The sequence below is a fragment of the Prionailurus viverrinus genome, chromosome A1, assembly GCF_022837055.1.
Source record: "Prionailurus viverrinus isolate Anna chromosome A1, UM_Priviv_1.0, whole genome shotgun sequence".
NCBI classification, from domain to species: domain Eukaryota; kingdom Metazoa; phylum Chordata; class Mammalia; order Carnivora; family Felidae; genus Prionailurus; species Prionailurus viverrinus.
Genome location: NC_062561.1, coordinates 180,103,064 through 180,120,489, shown reverse-complemented (window position 1 = coordinate 180,120,489; position 17,426 = coordinate 180,103,064). Strand labels below are relative to the sequence as shown.

The window sequence follows — 17,426 nt, the reverse complement described above, 5'->3', positions numbered from 1 at the left end:
GGGCTAGAGGCAGGGTCCACTTAGGAGGTCGTTGCAGTAAGTCAGGTGGCAATGATGGTAACTTCAATCAGGGCAGTGAGAGTGGGGGCAAAGAACAAACACATTCAAGATAAATTTCTAAATCCCCAGGCCTAGGTGATTTATAGGAGAGAGAGAGAGAGAGAGAGAGAGAGAGAGAGAGAGAGAGAGAGAGAAGAGAGAGAGGAAAGGGAGAGAGAAAGAGCGTGATCAGAATCAAAGTCTATGGCTAGGCTGTTGTCTTAAGCTGAGGATGATTCTAAGAAGGAAAACATAGGGAGGAGGGAGAGAGGCCTGAGAGGGAAGGATGATGTTGACATGTTTATGATGAGCTGCTAATGGGGTGTCCCAGGGGAAATGTCCAGTAGGAAGTTGGACTTCTGGAATTCTCTTTATTTATAAGAAAAGACCCTAAAGCTACCAACACTTTGTAATCTTATGATCTCATGATAAATGTCCAAAAGAATGATGGCTTGACCCTAATCATAGATTGATTGTTCTAGCTCGTAATATGATTCAGGGAAGCCAGCTAAGAAACAGAGGTACTGTGGGCAATGGGACAGTTAAGAAGAACCTTTTTTCTTTAAAATCATAGCAAATGAGACAGTCCCCCTGGACCCTTTGATGGAGGTTCACTCACTCACTCACTTGGAAAACCTTTTACTGAGCACTTTCCATGAGCCGGGCATTGAAGATACAGGATATGGAAGAAGGTCCCTGACCTTGAGTACCTCCAGGGCTAGCAGAGAACACAGGAGGGCATGTAATTAATATTCCATGTTACAAGTAGAAGGAGAGTTGGATGTCAGTGTTCAGGAGACCCAGATGTTCTTAGACTATGGAATGCTAAATATTGTCATGGGGTAGGGACAGGTTCCTGTGCGATGGTGTTCAGTTTTCATTTTGGTGAATCATACAAAACTCACAGAGATACCGGGACTTCTAATTAAGTTTTACAATTTTTACTTTTTTTAAAAACTTTATCAAAATTCTGACTCCCTCTGTGTCTTTAGGACGACCACCACCACAGTCTACTCACTTGATGCTGTGTTAATGGTGATGCATACAACAGAAGGAGAAAGAATGATTGTAGCAGAGGGAGGGTGTACCTAGGTCTGTCTGGGGCAGAAGAGCATCAGGTGGAATCATAGAAGACTTCCTGGAGGAGGGAATGTCACTTGCATGGGTCTTGAAAAAGGAATTGTGTAAAAGAAGGCATCCTTAGCTTATGCAGATGCCAAGAGAATGAAGAGAAGTTTGGAATAGATGGCAGGTAGGTTGGGGAAGTGAGGAGAAGCAGGATTCAGATGCTGGGCAGCCTTGAATGTCATTCTGGGGAACCGTGTGGGCTTGAAGGGAGTCATGGGGAAGAGGCCATGGGGAAAATGCCATATGTGCACATGCCCACAGGGACCAGGCAAGTATGTAAAAGAAGAACTAGGTGGAGTGACCAGTTATCCTGGTTTGCCAGGGGCTGAGGGGTTTCCTGGGACAGAGGACTTCAGTGCTAAGACAAGTATGTCACCCAAGAATAAGGCCAGGCCTCGGATGCCTGGCAAGTGCATATCCAACCTCCATAGGCCCTGTCCACTTCTGGAGGTAGCTCCCAGTGCTGCCATATGGGAACGCAGAATGCTATCTCTGGATCTTCCAAGTAAGTGTCCAAGAGAAGCGGAAAATTCAAAACTTTACGGAATAGCTTCTGTCTTTTAAATGTTGACAAAAAGTCAAATGTTTTATTTTTTAGTTTTTAGTTTTTTGTTTGAATATAGTTGACACACAAGTCAAATGTTAAAAACAACAACAACAATACCATGCCAACCAAAGCATTTCTGTGCACTGTGTGAGTCCTGCACACTGCCAGTTTGAGGATCTCAGAGCAAAGTGTTGTAAGCAAAGCCTCCCACATCCCACCCTGTTCCTGCCCTGAGGCACATTCAGACCATTTTCATTACGCAGAGTGACTTCAGTGATCAATCGTTTGGTTTTTAATTTGATGTTCTTAACCAGATTTGGATGCTGGGCACAGAACATAATCAATCAAAGTGGGAATGAATAGTGGTAATAGAGGCGCCCATTCAATTTTTTTTGAAAGATGAAATTAGTGCTCAATGGCTTGTTCTTCCCCAAATCTGGAAACCTACGTGGTGAGGGAGATAAAGCATGTGCACATCAAACATCAGCCTTCATTATTAGTGGAGGTCCATTTATTCTAGGTATCAGAGCAACCCCTTGGCTGAGATAGGAAAATAACAGTCATTTTGTTTGCAGGGATCTTGGAGGCCAGGGGCCAGCATTTAGACTTGGTAGAGAATGGTATAGTCGATTTAACACTGTGGTCAGAACAGCTGCATTCTAGCACCCGCTCTACCACTGACAGCCGCTGTGTGACCATGGGGAAGCCACCTAATCTCCCTGGTCCATAGCTTTCCCCTTGTGCTGCAAGGACACTGGCTTGCAAGGAGTCCCAAGGAGCACCCTCCCTATCATCTCTCCAATTGTAAGCTTTAACTTTGATTAGACTTTTGCTAGGATTTCTCCAGGCCTGCCGGGGCAAAAGAGTCAGCAGGGGTTTTCAAAAACAAATCCGTCCAGACAACTATGACATCTTTTTTTTTTTTCTAGATAGAATTAGTAGATATGGGGTTGTAGTAAGTTGATCTGATATCTGGGCATTACCAGGCCAGCTCTCTGGATGGCATTTTTATTGTGTCACTTGATCTTTCTTTAATTGAGTGTGGATTAGAACACAGGGAAGGGAGCTGGGTACAGGAAGAAAGCGTCAAAGGCAGGGGCTGTGTGGTTAGGGAGTCTTCTGGTCCAAGAGAGGGGAGGGTGGGGCAGGTGGGAGGCGGACCTGCACTCACGCCAAGCTGCAGTGTCACCTTTATTAACGATGACAGGGAGAAGGAGTCAGCAAGCAGCTAATGCGGACTGCAGAGGAGTAATTGGAAGGTGTTGTTACCATTCCAAAGGACAGGGAAGTAGAAGTGGGACAAATGGGAATTTAAGAGGAGGGAGGTGAGCAAAAGGAAAGAATGAAAAAAATGGAGTATGATGTCATTTGGAAAATCGCAAACCAATAAATCAATGAGGTATCATTCCCAGGGCAGAGAGGAAACAGCCTATGGAGCCAGTGGGTCGGGGATCTGGGGGCTGACGGGAAGCACAACATCAGTGGGCAGTGTAGTGTCCTTACCAGAAGGTCAGTGGCAGATGAGCCCCAGAAATGGTCTTCCACCATTCTGCCACCATTCTGCCCCCTCCTCCTTGAGGCTTTTTTTTTTTTTTTTCCACATACGACATCAGAAGGAATGCTCTATCCAAAAGGGCTTTACGGGAGCTCATTAATGTGAACACTTGGAGTCAGCTTTTCAAACAGTTATCTCTGAGTTCAGCTTCATAGGATTTTTTTTCATCATTGGAATCAGCTTCATAAAAGCCCAAGCATGATGATTCTGCCAGTTTTTACTGTTAACAGATGAAATAGTACTCTCTTTATAGAAGTGAAGAGCAAGGACTTTGGGCAGCTGTCTTTCATTCTCAAGACCTTGTCAGCAGAACTGTCCTGAAGGCAACCCAGTAGGCAGGTGCCTGTGTGGCATCCCATTACCTGCAGATTGAGGCTCAAAGCTCTCAACCTGGCATTCAAGGCCCTTCCAGTCTGTCCCTCCTAGTCTCTCTCGTGATCTCCCTCTGTGAACTTCTGCTATACCAAAACACTTTGCTCATTTCCACCTCTGCGTCTTTCCTCATCCTGTTCCACATACAAAAGTGGGACAGCAATTTCGCAGCATCTCCACTATCCCTCCCCCTCCCTTGCCTATAGCAGACATCACTAATCAATCAACACTCTTTCCTGCTGAGCTAGGACTTGGCCTTAGAATCATTCCCCACACAGCTCTTTTAGGCAGTTACTCCCGATCAATCAAATTAATCAAATTATAAAATGAAATGTATTTTCTATAGATCTAAGATGTCCTTTCCCATTTTTAGCTTAATCCCTTTCAGTCATGTAGTTCCTCAAGCCCCACATACTCTGTGAAATTTTCCCTAAACATCCCTACCCACAAAGGTCATTTCCACTTCTTAAAAGCCTAGAGAAAGCTTTACTTATAGCACTCATTTTGCACCTGTCATCTGGCTTCATAACATATATCTCTCTTCAGATCAGAGTTTCTCAACTTCAGCACTGGTGGCATTTTGAGCTGGATCATTCTTTGTTGTTGGGGCTGGCCTGTATATTGTAGGGTGTTTAGCAGCATTCCTAGCCTTTATGCAATAGATGTCACTAGCAACCTCCCCTCTCCTCCAATTATGACAGATTGCCCTAGTTGAAAACCACTATATTGATAGACAGATAGATAAATGATAGCTAGCTAAGCTACCTAGACAGGGATAATCTTCCCTAGTACTCTGAGATCTTCAGAGTGTCATAGGTACCTGATACAGCTCCTTACAGATAATAGGTGCTGAGTAAATATTTGTTAACCGATTGATTAATTGGGAATAAGGAGTGGAGGATTAGCTGGGAAAGGAGAAAATCCTGCCCTAATGTGAATTAATAATTAAACCATCAGTGTGTCATTGCTTTGGTTGAGCCCTATAAAGTTAAGCAGTCAAGGCAGGTGTTGCAAAGAGGCCACCTGCACACACACCCAACCATTATTATCATACTCAGACCTGAGTACCGGATTCTGCTGGGACTAGCAGGCCACTTGCAGCAGGGACAACTCGACCTATCTGGGGGAGGTTGGGGAGGCACAGGGAGAGTCCTGGTTGGAAAGCTGGGCTTGAAGTTTAAAATGCAATGTGGGAGAGAGATCTTCTTTACTCTTCTTCACTCCTTGTGAAGTAAACACAAGGGGTAAACTAAGCAATCCTTTTATCCACAAAATAATCATCCCTTCTGAAAACCTTCTTGCCTCGCTGCCTGGTTGTCTGTGAACACATTTGTCTGCCTGCCCCTCCTCTCATCTAAATGTGGAGACTTTGTAAAGGGAAACAAAGGGCAGGGAGAGATTGTATAAATCATCATCCGCAATGCAGCTCTTCAGGTCCACAGGGAGGTTTAAATCATCCTCCACAAGTCAACCAAAAGCTAACTCCACACTTCCTCAGCTGATCAGCAAACTGTTCTGGTGAACCAGAGAGGGGGCTGAAGCTGAGCATTGCAAGAAGGTTTTCTGAGTGCTTCTGGTGTGCCAGGCTCTACACAGGACCCCTGCACCTGCCTTCTACTTACTCCTCACAACAGTGCTGTTGGTAGCACTGGCCCCTTTTTCAGGGATGAGAGAACTGAGGCCAGAGAGATCAAGTACCTTGTCCAAAGTTCCAGAGCATGTTGAAGAGAACTGGTGTTTGCTCCCAGACTTAGGATTCCCTGTCTAGTGCCTTCTAGGAAAACTGCTTCTATGGGAAACCAGATATATTTCCAAGTGCATGGCACTGATGTTCCACTCTGAACCCTTCTTGGCCTTCAATGCCCTAAGCACTGCAGAAGATCGAGTGTTTATCCGCATTTGAGCCTAAAATCATGGGAGACTCATAAACCACAGGGCACAGTCATGAAGAGAGCTAGTTCTGTCTGTGTGGCTTTGTGTCTACCCATATGCCAAGCTACCTCCATCCATCCATCCCTCCATCCATCCATCCACCCATCCACCCATCCACCCATCCTTCCATCTCTATATAGGCATAGGAAATATCTAGAATATTTCTTAGTATTCGAGAAGTTTATTAAATTGAGTGGAATATTGAATGTTCTTAATATTCAAGGCTATTTAGGCAGGGAGCACAGTGAGGTAAAATGTTATGCCCTTTTCCTTTCTTCGTGTACTTTAAGGATTTGCTTAATTTTCGTGTCACTAAGATTATATCATGTCTACAAAATGGTAATGTCTTTCTCTTTTTTCTAAGAAAAACAAAAGCATCGTGGGGTCAGGCTGATCTAGCTAAGTCATGTCACCTCTCTGCTTCTCGGTTTTCTCATCTGTAAAGTACATGTGGTTTTATCAAGATCACCTGGATACTGGGAGGATTAATGCATATATACCACTTGGCCCATGGCGAGTGCTCAATAACTGATGGTGGTTGTGACCATCACTATACTTTTTAGCCTAGTGTCTGACTCATAAATGTCCGACTACTATTAGCTTCTCCTTCTTCCAGTTCTTTTCTTCTCTTGCCACAACCATATAAAAAGTCCTATAAAAAGTGCCTGATACAGGCTTAGCCCTTTAAATGGTAGTTATTGTCCTTTACCCCACAATGCCTCCTGCCTGAAACATAGTATCCTTTTGTGAATCTTTTTTCTATTGGAGGTTGATCTTGGTGTCATACATAACCTTGATGCACACGTTTGTAGAAGAAGGTGAGGGGCTGCTTAGGATACTTATCCAGAGCCCACATCCTGGTGATACTCAGGGCTTTGATTTTTCCCAGGGAGAAGTGAGCTGAGGACAATACTGTATTGTCCAGTATTGCACAGCCTTTCTTGAGGCATTCAGTGCAAAGATTTGGAGGCCCATCACTGGTATATGTGCCGAGAATAAATCCATGCTTCTGAAACTATTCTTGCAATCACATTTGTGAACTTCACCCACACCTCCACAAATGTTATTAGAAACATTTAAAAAAATCTTCTGTTCAATTAAAAACTGGGCGGGTGTTCCTTCCCAGCAAGCATTGGTTTCTCAGGTCCCACAGATGGGAATGGCTTTAATCAGAGACTGGGAGCCACTGGAGCAGGCTCCCCTTCATTCAGCTCCAAATAAAAGGGAGATGAGCCCACTAAGCTTGAAGATAGATGGGATCCGCATAAAACTAGAGTCCACTCTCTTGCCTGCACAAAGAGGGACAGAGTATGCTATAAAATAATAATTTAGTGAGAAGCATTTGCCGAAAAGAGGTCACACTACCAGGAATAAGGAAAAGTCAACAGTGAAAACAACTTGCACTTTTCACAGACCCATGACCGTGGGAATAAGTCCAATACAGTGTCTTGGAGATGGGCTTATGTGGTAAGACATGGGAGCCATCTCTTTAAAGAGGGGTTCTTGAAACACACAGCAGCAAGAGTGAGCTTTTTAAAACTCGAATCAATGGCCTCCTTCTGCACTTTGGAGGAAAATCCATATGCTTGCCTCTGACCCCCAAGGGCCCATAGAATCTGGCCTCTGCCTGTCTCTCTGACCTCATCTTATATAGTGTCTTCCCTCATTTCATACCTTCCAGCTATGCTGGCCTTCTTTGGGATCCTCCAGGACTCCAAGCACATCCACCTCAGGGCCTTTGCATCTGCTATTCAATTGCCCAGAAATGCTGTTCTGCCAGATTTTTGCATGACTGACTCTCATCATTCAGATCTCCATTCAAATGCCAGCTCTCTAAGAGGCTGCCTTTGTCTCCCCTGTTGAAAATAGTTTCCTTCTCACTCCATCCCCATTTCATTGCTGGGTAATATTTCATTAGTAGCAGATATCACTGCCTAAAATAATATTACTTGATTATTCATTCATTCTACTGTGTTTCTCCATCCCTGGCCCTCTATCCAATGGGAATAAGAGCTCATTAAGAACAAATCTTGTTACTCTCATTTCTGGTTGTATCCCCTGCAGCTAGAACCAAGCCTGAAACATAGTAGGTGCTCAAGAAATATTTGTTGAATTAAGGAATGTGTGAAAGAATGATCTCACTGTACCTTGATAAAATATAACTTAAGATGGAGTACACTCAAAAGCAGAACAAAAATTCTTTAATTTCTGGCCTCTCCCAAGGCAAAGGTGGTCTACACATGACCCTAACTTTTCAGAGTTCGTGTGTGCAGGGTGGTCCCTATAACATTCTTTTAGAGATGAGGAATAAATTCAGTCTCTCATCTAACATGTATTTATTGAACCCACACTAAGTGAAAGTTCAATTCTAGACTGGTGATACAGCAATGAATAAATGGACAAAAATCTCTCCCGCGGTGAGCTGACAGTGCTGACATGGGAGACACAGTGGATTTATGAAAAGATACAGGTTTTAGAGTCAGAAAGATTCAGATTTTAATCCCTGTCCCATCATATACTAAATGTCTATCTAGGCAAGCTGCTTGACCTCCATACATCTCACTTTTCTGATCTATAAAATGGGTATAAAGTTGACCTCATGAGTTTGTTGAAATGAATCAGTGACATGATGAATGTAGAGTCCTGAGCACAAGGAATGAATGAATGGAATTTGCTTGCCATCCACCTCCCCCTTGGGATCCCACTATATCCTTTGGATGGTTTAAAGTGACCCACATCACAGAGCCATAGGCACAGGTCCACCAGGATCAGAATGTGTTCGTCTCAAAGAAAGAGTATGTTACCAGTTCAGTCTTCTTTTCCAACCTTGATTTAAAGCAGCCTTGTCTACCCCTCCCTTCCTGCTCCTTGTGAGTGATGCTAGCTCTCTGAGGAGACACCTGCAGTTCTGGCCCTGGCAATGCTGAGTAGTTGAGCCATCATTAATGCCCACAGCACCAGGCAGAGGTGCACACAGATAACTCAACACTAGTTGTCATCTTGTACAGATATAATGTGTCAGGGCATATCCAGAGTATATGGCATCCAAGTGCACTTTTCTGTTTTCCTGTGATGTTGTGCCTTTGACGTGGAGCTGGCCACATGAAACCCTGGGTGTCATCAAGAAGCTTCCCCTGAAAGAAGGTAACTTGGTTTACTCTATCACACAGCAGGATCCCTGGGTAACCAAAGAATGTCACTGCACACAGAGACAGGGATATCCTAAAGCCAAACAGCTGGGGGGATACATTTTTGATGAAGACAGTTGTATTTCATGCTTTTGAACAATTTGGGTGCTATTGTGACTCTTCCTACCTTCTTGCAATTGTCCCCAAATAAAAGAAACCTCCCAACGTATCTGGTCCAAGAGGCACATGTTCAGTATACTTGACAGCTGGACTTTGGGCATGTTTTTTACCAAAGGCATGTTCGGAGTCAAAGGGCACTAAGCTGTTATTGGTAGCACTTGATGTGGCCACAGACAGTCATGGGTAAGTGATCTCATCATATCCTTCTTCCAGGTCAGGAATTTCAGTTGGCTAATCTGCATAGTTTCCCTAGCCACAGTCAGCAACAATGAGAATAATAATAATAGCTGATAATTATCGAGGGCTTTCTATATTCTAAGTGCCTTTTGATTTAATTCTCACCAGAACTGTATGAAGTAAGGAATATTTTTATCCCCTTTTACAGATGAGGACACTGAGGCACAAGACCCTGCCCAAGGCCACACAACTAGTAAGAGATAGAGCTGAGATTTGAATTCAGGTAGGCTGGCTCCTAGGCCCTCTGATGCTCTACATCCTGGCAGAACCAGGTGTAAACTCTTTGGAGCACAGCCTTATCCATCCCGCTCACTGCTGCACCTTCACACCTAGCACAGTGCCCAGACTTGATGGTTGCTAAGACAGAACAATACACTAGATTCCCCCCAAATCACTACAAACTGTAACTCTGAGTAGCCTACAAAGCTCTAAGATGAAGGGGTTTTAGAGTCCCTGTTTCTCCTAACACAACAGCCTCCCACTTCCGGTCCTGGATCCACCACACAGACAGTGCCAATTCCACCCAGGAATAAAATCTGTTATATAACCACATGGCAGATGTGGGGGTGAATGGAGAAGTAACCTGAGAATGACATTTGGCCACTCTTAGCCTCCAAAGGAAATAAATGTCCTGATAAATAGAACTTTTCATCTCCCTATGAGCCTCCCTTGGTATGAAAACTTTCCTTCATCTCCTCTCCTTGGCGCTTTCTATATTTTATTTTATTTTGGCCCTGCACATTATTTGAAGTTACTATAGCAACGTGTCACCAGCTGGTATCGCGTAGTAATGTTGGCATTTAGGTAGCAAGCTCCCAAAGTTAGCTGCTTCTCTCCCTCTGTGAGCTCATCCCTCCCACAATCTCAGGTGAGTGGGGGACGCATCCACAGCAACCATGCCCCTCTCCCCCTGTTTTGTTTGTTTTTCAAGGCAGGGCAAACTGATAGCCTCTTCCAGGTCCACTCAGCACTGCAGGGGGCTTGACTGTTGTGTGTATGTGTGTGTAGGTGTGTTTGCGTTAGAGGTGGTTAAATAGATATGTTTGAGTTAACTGATGTTCACCCAGCTATCGGCCTTATCAATATGCTGCTGCTGCTGATGATGACGACGACGATGATGATTTTTCTATGCAAAGGAGCCAAATGATTTGGGGAGGGCTACTCTCCTGATCCCAGTCATCTAGTATCCCAGCTAATTAATATTAATCACACGATACCGGGTTTCTCTTTTTCTCTCTTGCCATCACACAGTGAAGAGACCCTGGCTGTTTCCCTTTGGAGCTTCAGCTCTCTCCCAGGTGTGCAAGACTTCTCTCCACGCTGATGGGCTGAATTAATTAAGAGGATTGATTGTCTCGGATCGCTGAAGAGGGTTCTATGTGGCAAATAAACCCTGCCACTCAAGGCGTTAAGTAGCCCCTCATCAGCCAAGTGCCTGTGATGATTGCACTTATTTTTACACGTTTGACCTAGTTTCAAACCGTGTCTCTCCATGCTGTGATTCATTAGCTACATTTTCAACCGCCCCGAACGGAGCCGAGGTGACTCTGCCTGATTTGTGCCAGCGTCTCGGATACAATTTCTCTCTGGGAGTTAAGATGCAGGTCCCCCTGCTATTCTGTTTTAAGAAGCAATTTCCCATCTAGGCACCTGGCATGCTGCTTGGCTATGGATGAGTGGCTGCCTCATGCCTTGGTAGTAAATATATGTCACCTATACCATTTCTGCCACGGATGGGAAGAGGGGGATTCTCCCTAGCTTGGACTGAAGGGCATCCCTCCACCCTGCTGTCCCCCATGCAGTACTCGGGCTTTTCCATGTTGCCAACAGCACTGGGAGATTTGGCTCCTACACTATAAAGTTTGAGCAATGTCAATGTTAGGAGTATCTGAGTTGCTAGTGAATCACACCCCCACCCCATTCCTCTCTCTTTCTAAACATTTAAAACATGGTGGATGTAGAAGTAAGGTCTCAAACTCGTAAAAAGGGAAGGGGACAGGAAGCTAAGAGGTGGATTGCCATGTTAAGGATATTACTGAAAAAGGGATAAACGTCAGAGAGGCATAATATTATCCCATCATTCCATCATTATGTGACAGAGTGTTTGGTTTCTTTCTTTCTTTCTTCCTTTTTTTTTTTGTTTTTGTTTTTGTTTTTTTTGTTTTGCTTTGTTATTTGTTTTTTAATTTAAATGACAGAGGGGAACCTGTTCTGAATGCAAACCTGCTGCTGGCATCTCATGCCATTTCACTAATCAGTCGGTCACATTGGTGTGATTTCTGACAGATTTGGTACTAAAGTGGGCTAGACATCATAGTAGGAAAAAGGGGGTGCTTCTAGTCGGATGGAAAACACTGTCATTTTTCATTAACAGCCAAATGCAGGTAACTTGTCCAAACTTCAGTCACATTGCACTACAAATCGTACCGTAAGGCACTGAGCTGGGTTTTTCTATGTGGTAGTTAGAAGGAAGAAATGAACAAGCCGGTAAAAGTAATTTTGATTGATTGGTGGACTGTAACACACTGAGCAAGTCCTTATAAAAAAAATAGTGGATCCTTTCGTAAAATGGTTACTCTCTCTCGGTGGGGAGTAGAACCCCTTCCCCTTTTATTTTCTTTTAAAATGAAGCATGGAAGTTTCTCTAAACAAGGCTTAAGAAAATGCAGCCTTTTCAAGGTAATCCCAAGCAACTTGAGCTCTGAGGTTTGTTTTTTTGCTTTTCTCCCCCACTTCAAATTCAAATCAAGCCATTGGAAATAACAAGCATTCCGTATCTATGCATTTGGGGCAGCCTGCAGTTCTGACAATGGTAGATTTTCCACCACACACAACCACACACACACACACACACACACACACACACACAAGCTCATGATCCCAGGACTCATTTAAGCCAAAGCTTTAAAAGTAAACTATTGTCCAAGAGGCGATAGCATTTTCTCTTAGAGGATCATGGATCATAAAAAATAAAACCTGCCCAAATCTCTTACCTTGAAGCAGTAGAATTACCTGCAGAGATGTCCTCCCTTTCCTTGCAAAATGAGCCAGGCTTTGGCCAGCAGCAGAATTACTCCAAAAGAAGGAATAATGAGTCCTTTATGTTGTAATTTTCACTGTTTATATGCAAGAAGTGTAGTGGGTCTGCTCACGTAGGAATAAATAAAAAGCCGAACAAACTGCTCGGCAGCTACCATGTGAAAAGAAAAGACCTCTAGTGGTCATAGGCTGAAATCTTTGAGGAGAGGAGAGATGAGATGGAGGGAGTAGAGGAAACACATGCGTGTGTGCGCGCACACACACGCTCATGCACATGCACACACACACACCTCTCAAACTCTCTGATTTCTCCTTCCTGGCATCCAGCCTGGCCAGCGGGATACACAATTATAAATCTTCTTTCTTGGTTTAAGTGGGTCCTGCTTAAGTTAACAGAGATGGTGGTGTTCTGTCTCGTTTGAAAAGGACTGATAATTTCACAAACTCACCACCACCCCCTGGGGGCCTGAGCAGAAGAGGATTTGCCTTCCTGGATGGCCAAGACAGCTCACTCCAGTGTAGAGGCTCCAGGTCCGCATAAACATAGTGTCCTCACTGTTGCTCCCAAGAGTCCCAGCTTTGCACTCTCTGCCAGCTTTGCATGTTTTCTAAACATTTATGATGTGTGAGTGTGGTGGTGGTCACTGGCAGGCAGGGCTGGCTTCACGGGTGTATGACCTTGCCTGGTGCCCAGAATGGGCACTGGGGCTGTCTTGAAATTCTGAATAATTTTTAATAAGGACTGTTCATTTTCATTTTGTTCTGAGCCCCACAAACTCTACAGTGGGTCTTGCTGATTGGGAAAGCATGTTATTCCTAACATCCTAATTGGAAAAAACCTAGAAGCAAATGAGATTCCTGATCTCTGGGAGTTACTTTTAGGAATGTGATCTTGAGGACATTCAGTTATCCAAAAGACTTCCTGTGGAGGAACACAGAAGGCGTTTCTTGGGACATTGAGGCTGTTCCTCCACTACTGTAAACTATAAAGCTGTAATGTATAAGGATATGTATTGTGTGTGTGTGTGTGTGTGTGTGTGTGTGTGTGTGTGTGTGTGTGTCTTTCTAAACAAAGATAGCAGTTTGTGATACCAAGCCCATTTTCTTGGTTCACACATAATACTTCCAGGCCCACCACTCTGGTATGCCATTTGTCTGACACCTTTTAGCAGTAAGGTTCCCTGGAAAGACCTACATCACATTGAGCAGGCCCTCTTCCATAAGCCTCCCCTTGACCAAACCTAGTGGGACTTCCTTTGACTAAGATGGCAGTCCCATTGGAATCTTGCAGGAGACAACCTTGAGTGGCTCCTCTCTCCTGGTGGATTTGTGGTTGGTACTCCCTTTACAAGGTTTCCAGAGTAGATATTCCTAAATGCTGCTTGCACATACTAGCCTAAACAGAAAATACACCCTGATACAGAGTCATACAATTTGGAAGGGTAAAGCAGAAAGGGGTATGGTGATGTACTCTGGTGCATGAAAGAATGTGGTTCTTGCTCCTCTGATCTCATGGATCCTTCCAGACCCACCTCTTCTCCAAGTCCTTGCATTGATTTCTCTCTTGTCTGAATCCCTCTGACACTTGGTCTGCTTGGCAGATTAAAGGTCTTGTACTTTTTCCCTCATGGATGTTAACCTTCCTTTCCCAACTAGATCATGAACTCCTGAAGAGCAAGAACCACCTCTTCTCATTTCTTTTATCCTCCAAAGCCCTTAACAAGTGCTGGTTACTGGTAGCTACTGGCTTCTCACTGACTGAGTCATGATGGTTTAACAACTGACCCCTCTATAGAGAAAATAAGTGAATTCAAAGCATTATAGGAGTCATTTGATCTTTTTGATACATACGTGGGGGTTGAAATGGATGGATTATTGTCTTGCTTTACAGATAAAACAATTGGGGCTTAGATATTAAAATTATTTATCAGAAAATCAAACTGTCTTCAGGATCTTGATAGAGACTAGATCTCCTGACACCAACTCAGTGGTCTTTTCCCAAAGTACAAGCAGCTGTAGAAGTGATAGGTAGGCCCTATCTTCTGTATCCGAGCTCCCACTACGGTCCCAGTCACATAATAGGTGTTCAATAAATGCTTTTTGGAAGAACGAGCCCGTAAACGAACCATAAGGAGACATTTCTTCATAGGCAAGTTTCACTTGCTGATCCCCTTGGGGGACTTTTTATACTTGCCTGAGATGGTTCAGTGTTTTCCAGTCTGAAGTCAAGGAAATGAAAAAGATGAGTCTCATGGTTCTCTCTTCACTATTTCATGGCAGTTTTCTTTATTTCTTACAGAGTCACTTTGTGGCATGTATGACAGCCATCTTAAACCAGATGGGTGACCAGCACTATTCCTTCTATATTGAGACCTTCCAGACCAGCTCTGAACTTGTGGTGAGTCTACAGGATGCTGGGGTGGGGGGCAGTGGAGGGGAGACATGCCACACTGTTGGCTCTTAAGAGTTTAGAGTAAGAAGGGCACCTGGGTGGCTCAGTCGGTTAAGTGGCCGACTTCGGCTCAGGTCATGATCTCGCGGTCCGTGAGTTCGAGCCCCGCATCAGGCTCTGTGCTGACAGCTCAGAGCCTGGAGCCTGTTTCAGATTCTGTGTCTCCCTCTCTCTGACCCTCCCCCATTCATGCTCTGTCTCTCTCTGTCTCAAAAATAAATAAACGTTAAAAAAAATTTAAAAAAAAAGAGCTTAGAGTAAGATGTCCCAGTGGACCTTGTGCATGTGTGTGTCTAAGTTACAAACACATTCATGTGATTTCCTAGTTCTAATTTCCATTCAGGCTTGTATATACCACTTCTGAAAGATGTCTTCAGTCCCTGTCAGAGGTGAAACCTGAATGTCCAGTCTAAATATGCTGCAACAAATGTTTATTGATGAATTATGGACATTTGGGGGCTTACAAGCATGAGTGTTAGTCACACAGTCTTGGATTTGCATCCAGGATTTGTCCTGGAGAGCTATGTGACCATGGACAAATTAACCCCTCTTAAGCCTCAGTTTCCCCATCTGAAAAGTGCGGATGATATTATTTATGTCATAGTGTGGGGAAGGATTAATGAGAGCACAGAAGTTCTCACATATTAAGTTACCAGTAAAAGGTAGCTATTTCTATATTATGATCACAAATGCATGGAGGAAGTTGGCCTCTGAACCCCCTTACTCTTCTAGCCTCTCAGGACTCATTTGTTACAGAACTGTCTGCACAGGACTGTAGCCTATAGGCTCATAGCTCTGTAGCACATGACTTATCAACATAAAGGCCAGCCCAGGCTGTCCCAGGGTGTAGCAGTCCCTTTGCCCTCAACATAATCACCTTTGTCATTGTCTCCTTACTGCTGCCAGTCAGGAATTCTGCTGCTGGGGCTCACTTTCAACTTTCGTTAGAGTAACCAAGGGTTCTAGAATTGAACCAATCTCCGAGAGTGGCCCATATAAAGGGAATTATTAGAAAGCCAATGTCCTACTCTTTCAGCCATTCAGCAGAGAGATAGTCTCCTCACTGGGTGCAGTATTGGGAAGAAACAGAACCTATTTCTGGATATACACAAAAGAAAACAAAAGGAGAGCCAAATATCCCAGGATTTCTCCACAATTTCTCTATGCCATGTGACATGGAAATAGAGAGATCAGGATCCTAATGTTTGATCCTCAATGGAAAGAATGGTGGGAAGAGAGTAGGAAAGGGAATTCTTATTTGTTGAACATATATGCTTTCTTGTATAATCTTCACAACAGTATAACATAGGGATTAGTAGTCACATTTTACAAGTCTACAATCTGCTTGCTCAAGGCCACATAGGAAGTATGTGGCAGAGTAGGATTTGAACTTCTGTCCTAACCCTTACAGCATGCTATAGCTTCTCACTCAGAAGCTAGGTTTTACATCTATGAGCCAGAGGCTTTGTTGCCATAAGAAGGGAATGAGCCTGTGATGATACCCACACTCCCCCAAGTGATATCAAGGATGAATAATTCTCAGCATTGTCATCATCGAGCACTTAATGAGCTCTTACAATGGTCCAGGCTCTATGCTGAGCATCCTTTAGACAGTGTGCACTTAATATTCATAGTAACTCTTTGAGTTAGATGTTATCCCCATTCTGCTGATGTGGAAACTGGGACTTAAAGTATTGAGGTAATTTTCCCTAGAAGCAAAGATTGCTGAAAAGGAACAGATGTCATTTCCAGAATTTTGCAATTTAGCTTAAAGCAGTGATTTTCAAATTATATTCCTCCCATCTTCACTATCTTCTACCATAAACACACACACACACACACACACACACACACACACACACACACACCACAGCTCTTCTACTTTTATCTACTTTATTTTATTTTTTAAAATTTTTTTAAACGTTTATTTATTTTTGAGACAGAGAGAGACAGAGCATGAATGGGGGAGGGTCAGAGAGAGGGAGACACAGAATCTGAAACAGGCTCCAGGCTCTGAGCTGTCAGCACAGAGCCCGACGCAGGGCTCGAACTCATGGACTGCGAAATCATGACCTGAGCCGAAGTCGGCCACTTAACCAACTGAGCCACCCAGGTGCCCCTACTTTTATCTATTTTATATGTTAGGTTCTGGGTAATATTTTCTTTGGACCTGGAATTCTGCTGTTAGAATAACTTGGAAACCACTGGCTTAAGGAAAGAACTCTGAGTGGGTTTCCTACTGATTTTAAATTTTACTGAAAGCATACAGACGTATGACTTTTCTTCCTCAAGCTTAGGAGTGTCCACATGACAGTGGTCCTGGTCTTTGCCATTTGGACTTGTCTTGAATTTGTATTCTCCAAAGATGGAGCAGAATCTTGGCCTGCTTCAATCAGTATCTGATGGGGTGTGTTGAGATCCACTCTGAGCCTCTTCAAATGAGAGGAAAAGAGTCCCTGGGCTGTTTCCTGTAATGTGCCCATGGATGTATCTGTGACATATGAATGAGCTGTGTTTATACTACTGATAATTAGATGGTTGTGTTTATAATTGTTTGCTAAATGACCTGAGATGCCTTCACAAAGTATAGAGTATTTCCGTATTAAATACATATCTGGGAAGATGATTATAAAATTGCAACATCAATAAATGCATTTACTTCTTTCTTCCCAAAGACAGAATTGCTAGTGCTTTGTTTTGAGAGTGTTTTCACTTTCCATATTCACATTCCACTTGTATTTGTGAAACAGTCTCCTGGTAACTAACTTGAAGCTTCCATTTAAAAATCCACTGCTGTTGGTTTCTTTGGACTTATTT

The 17,426-nt window shown here is 43.6% G+C and overlaps 1 protein-coding gene across 2 annotated transcripts in view; it reads left to right on the top strand.

The window, feature by feature from the left end:
• The window catches only part of DOCK2 (dedicator of cytokinesis 2), a 422,335-nt gene that overhangs the window by 313,319 nt on the left and 91,590 nt on the right, over positions 1-17,426 (top strand). For both annotated transcript variants that reach the window (XM_047853312.1, XM_047853320.1), the window contains exon 28: positions 14,457-14,555. In XM_047853312.1, the coding sequence (XP_047709268.1) occupies positions 14,457-14,555 (99 nt within the window). The remainder of the gene's footprint in view (positions 1-14,456; positions 14,556-17,426) is intronic.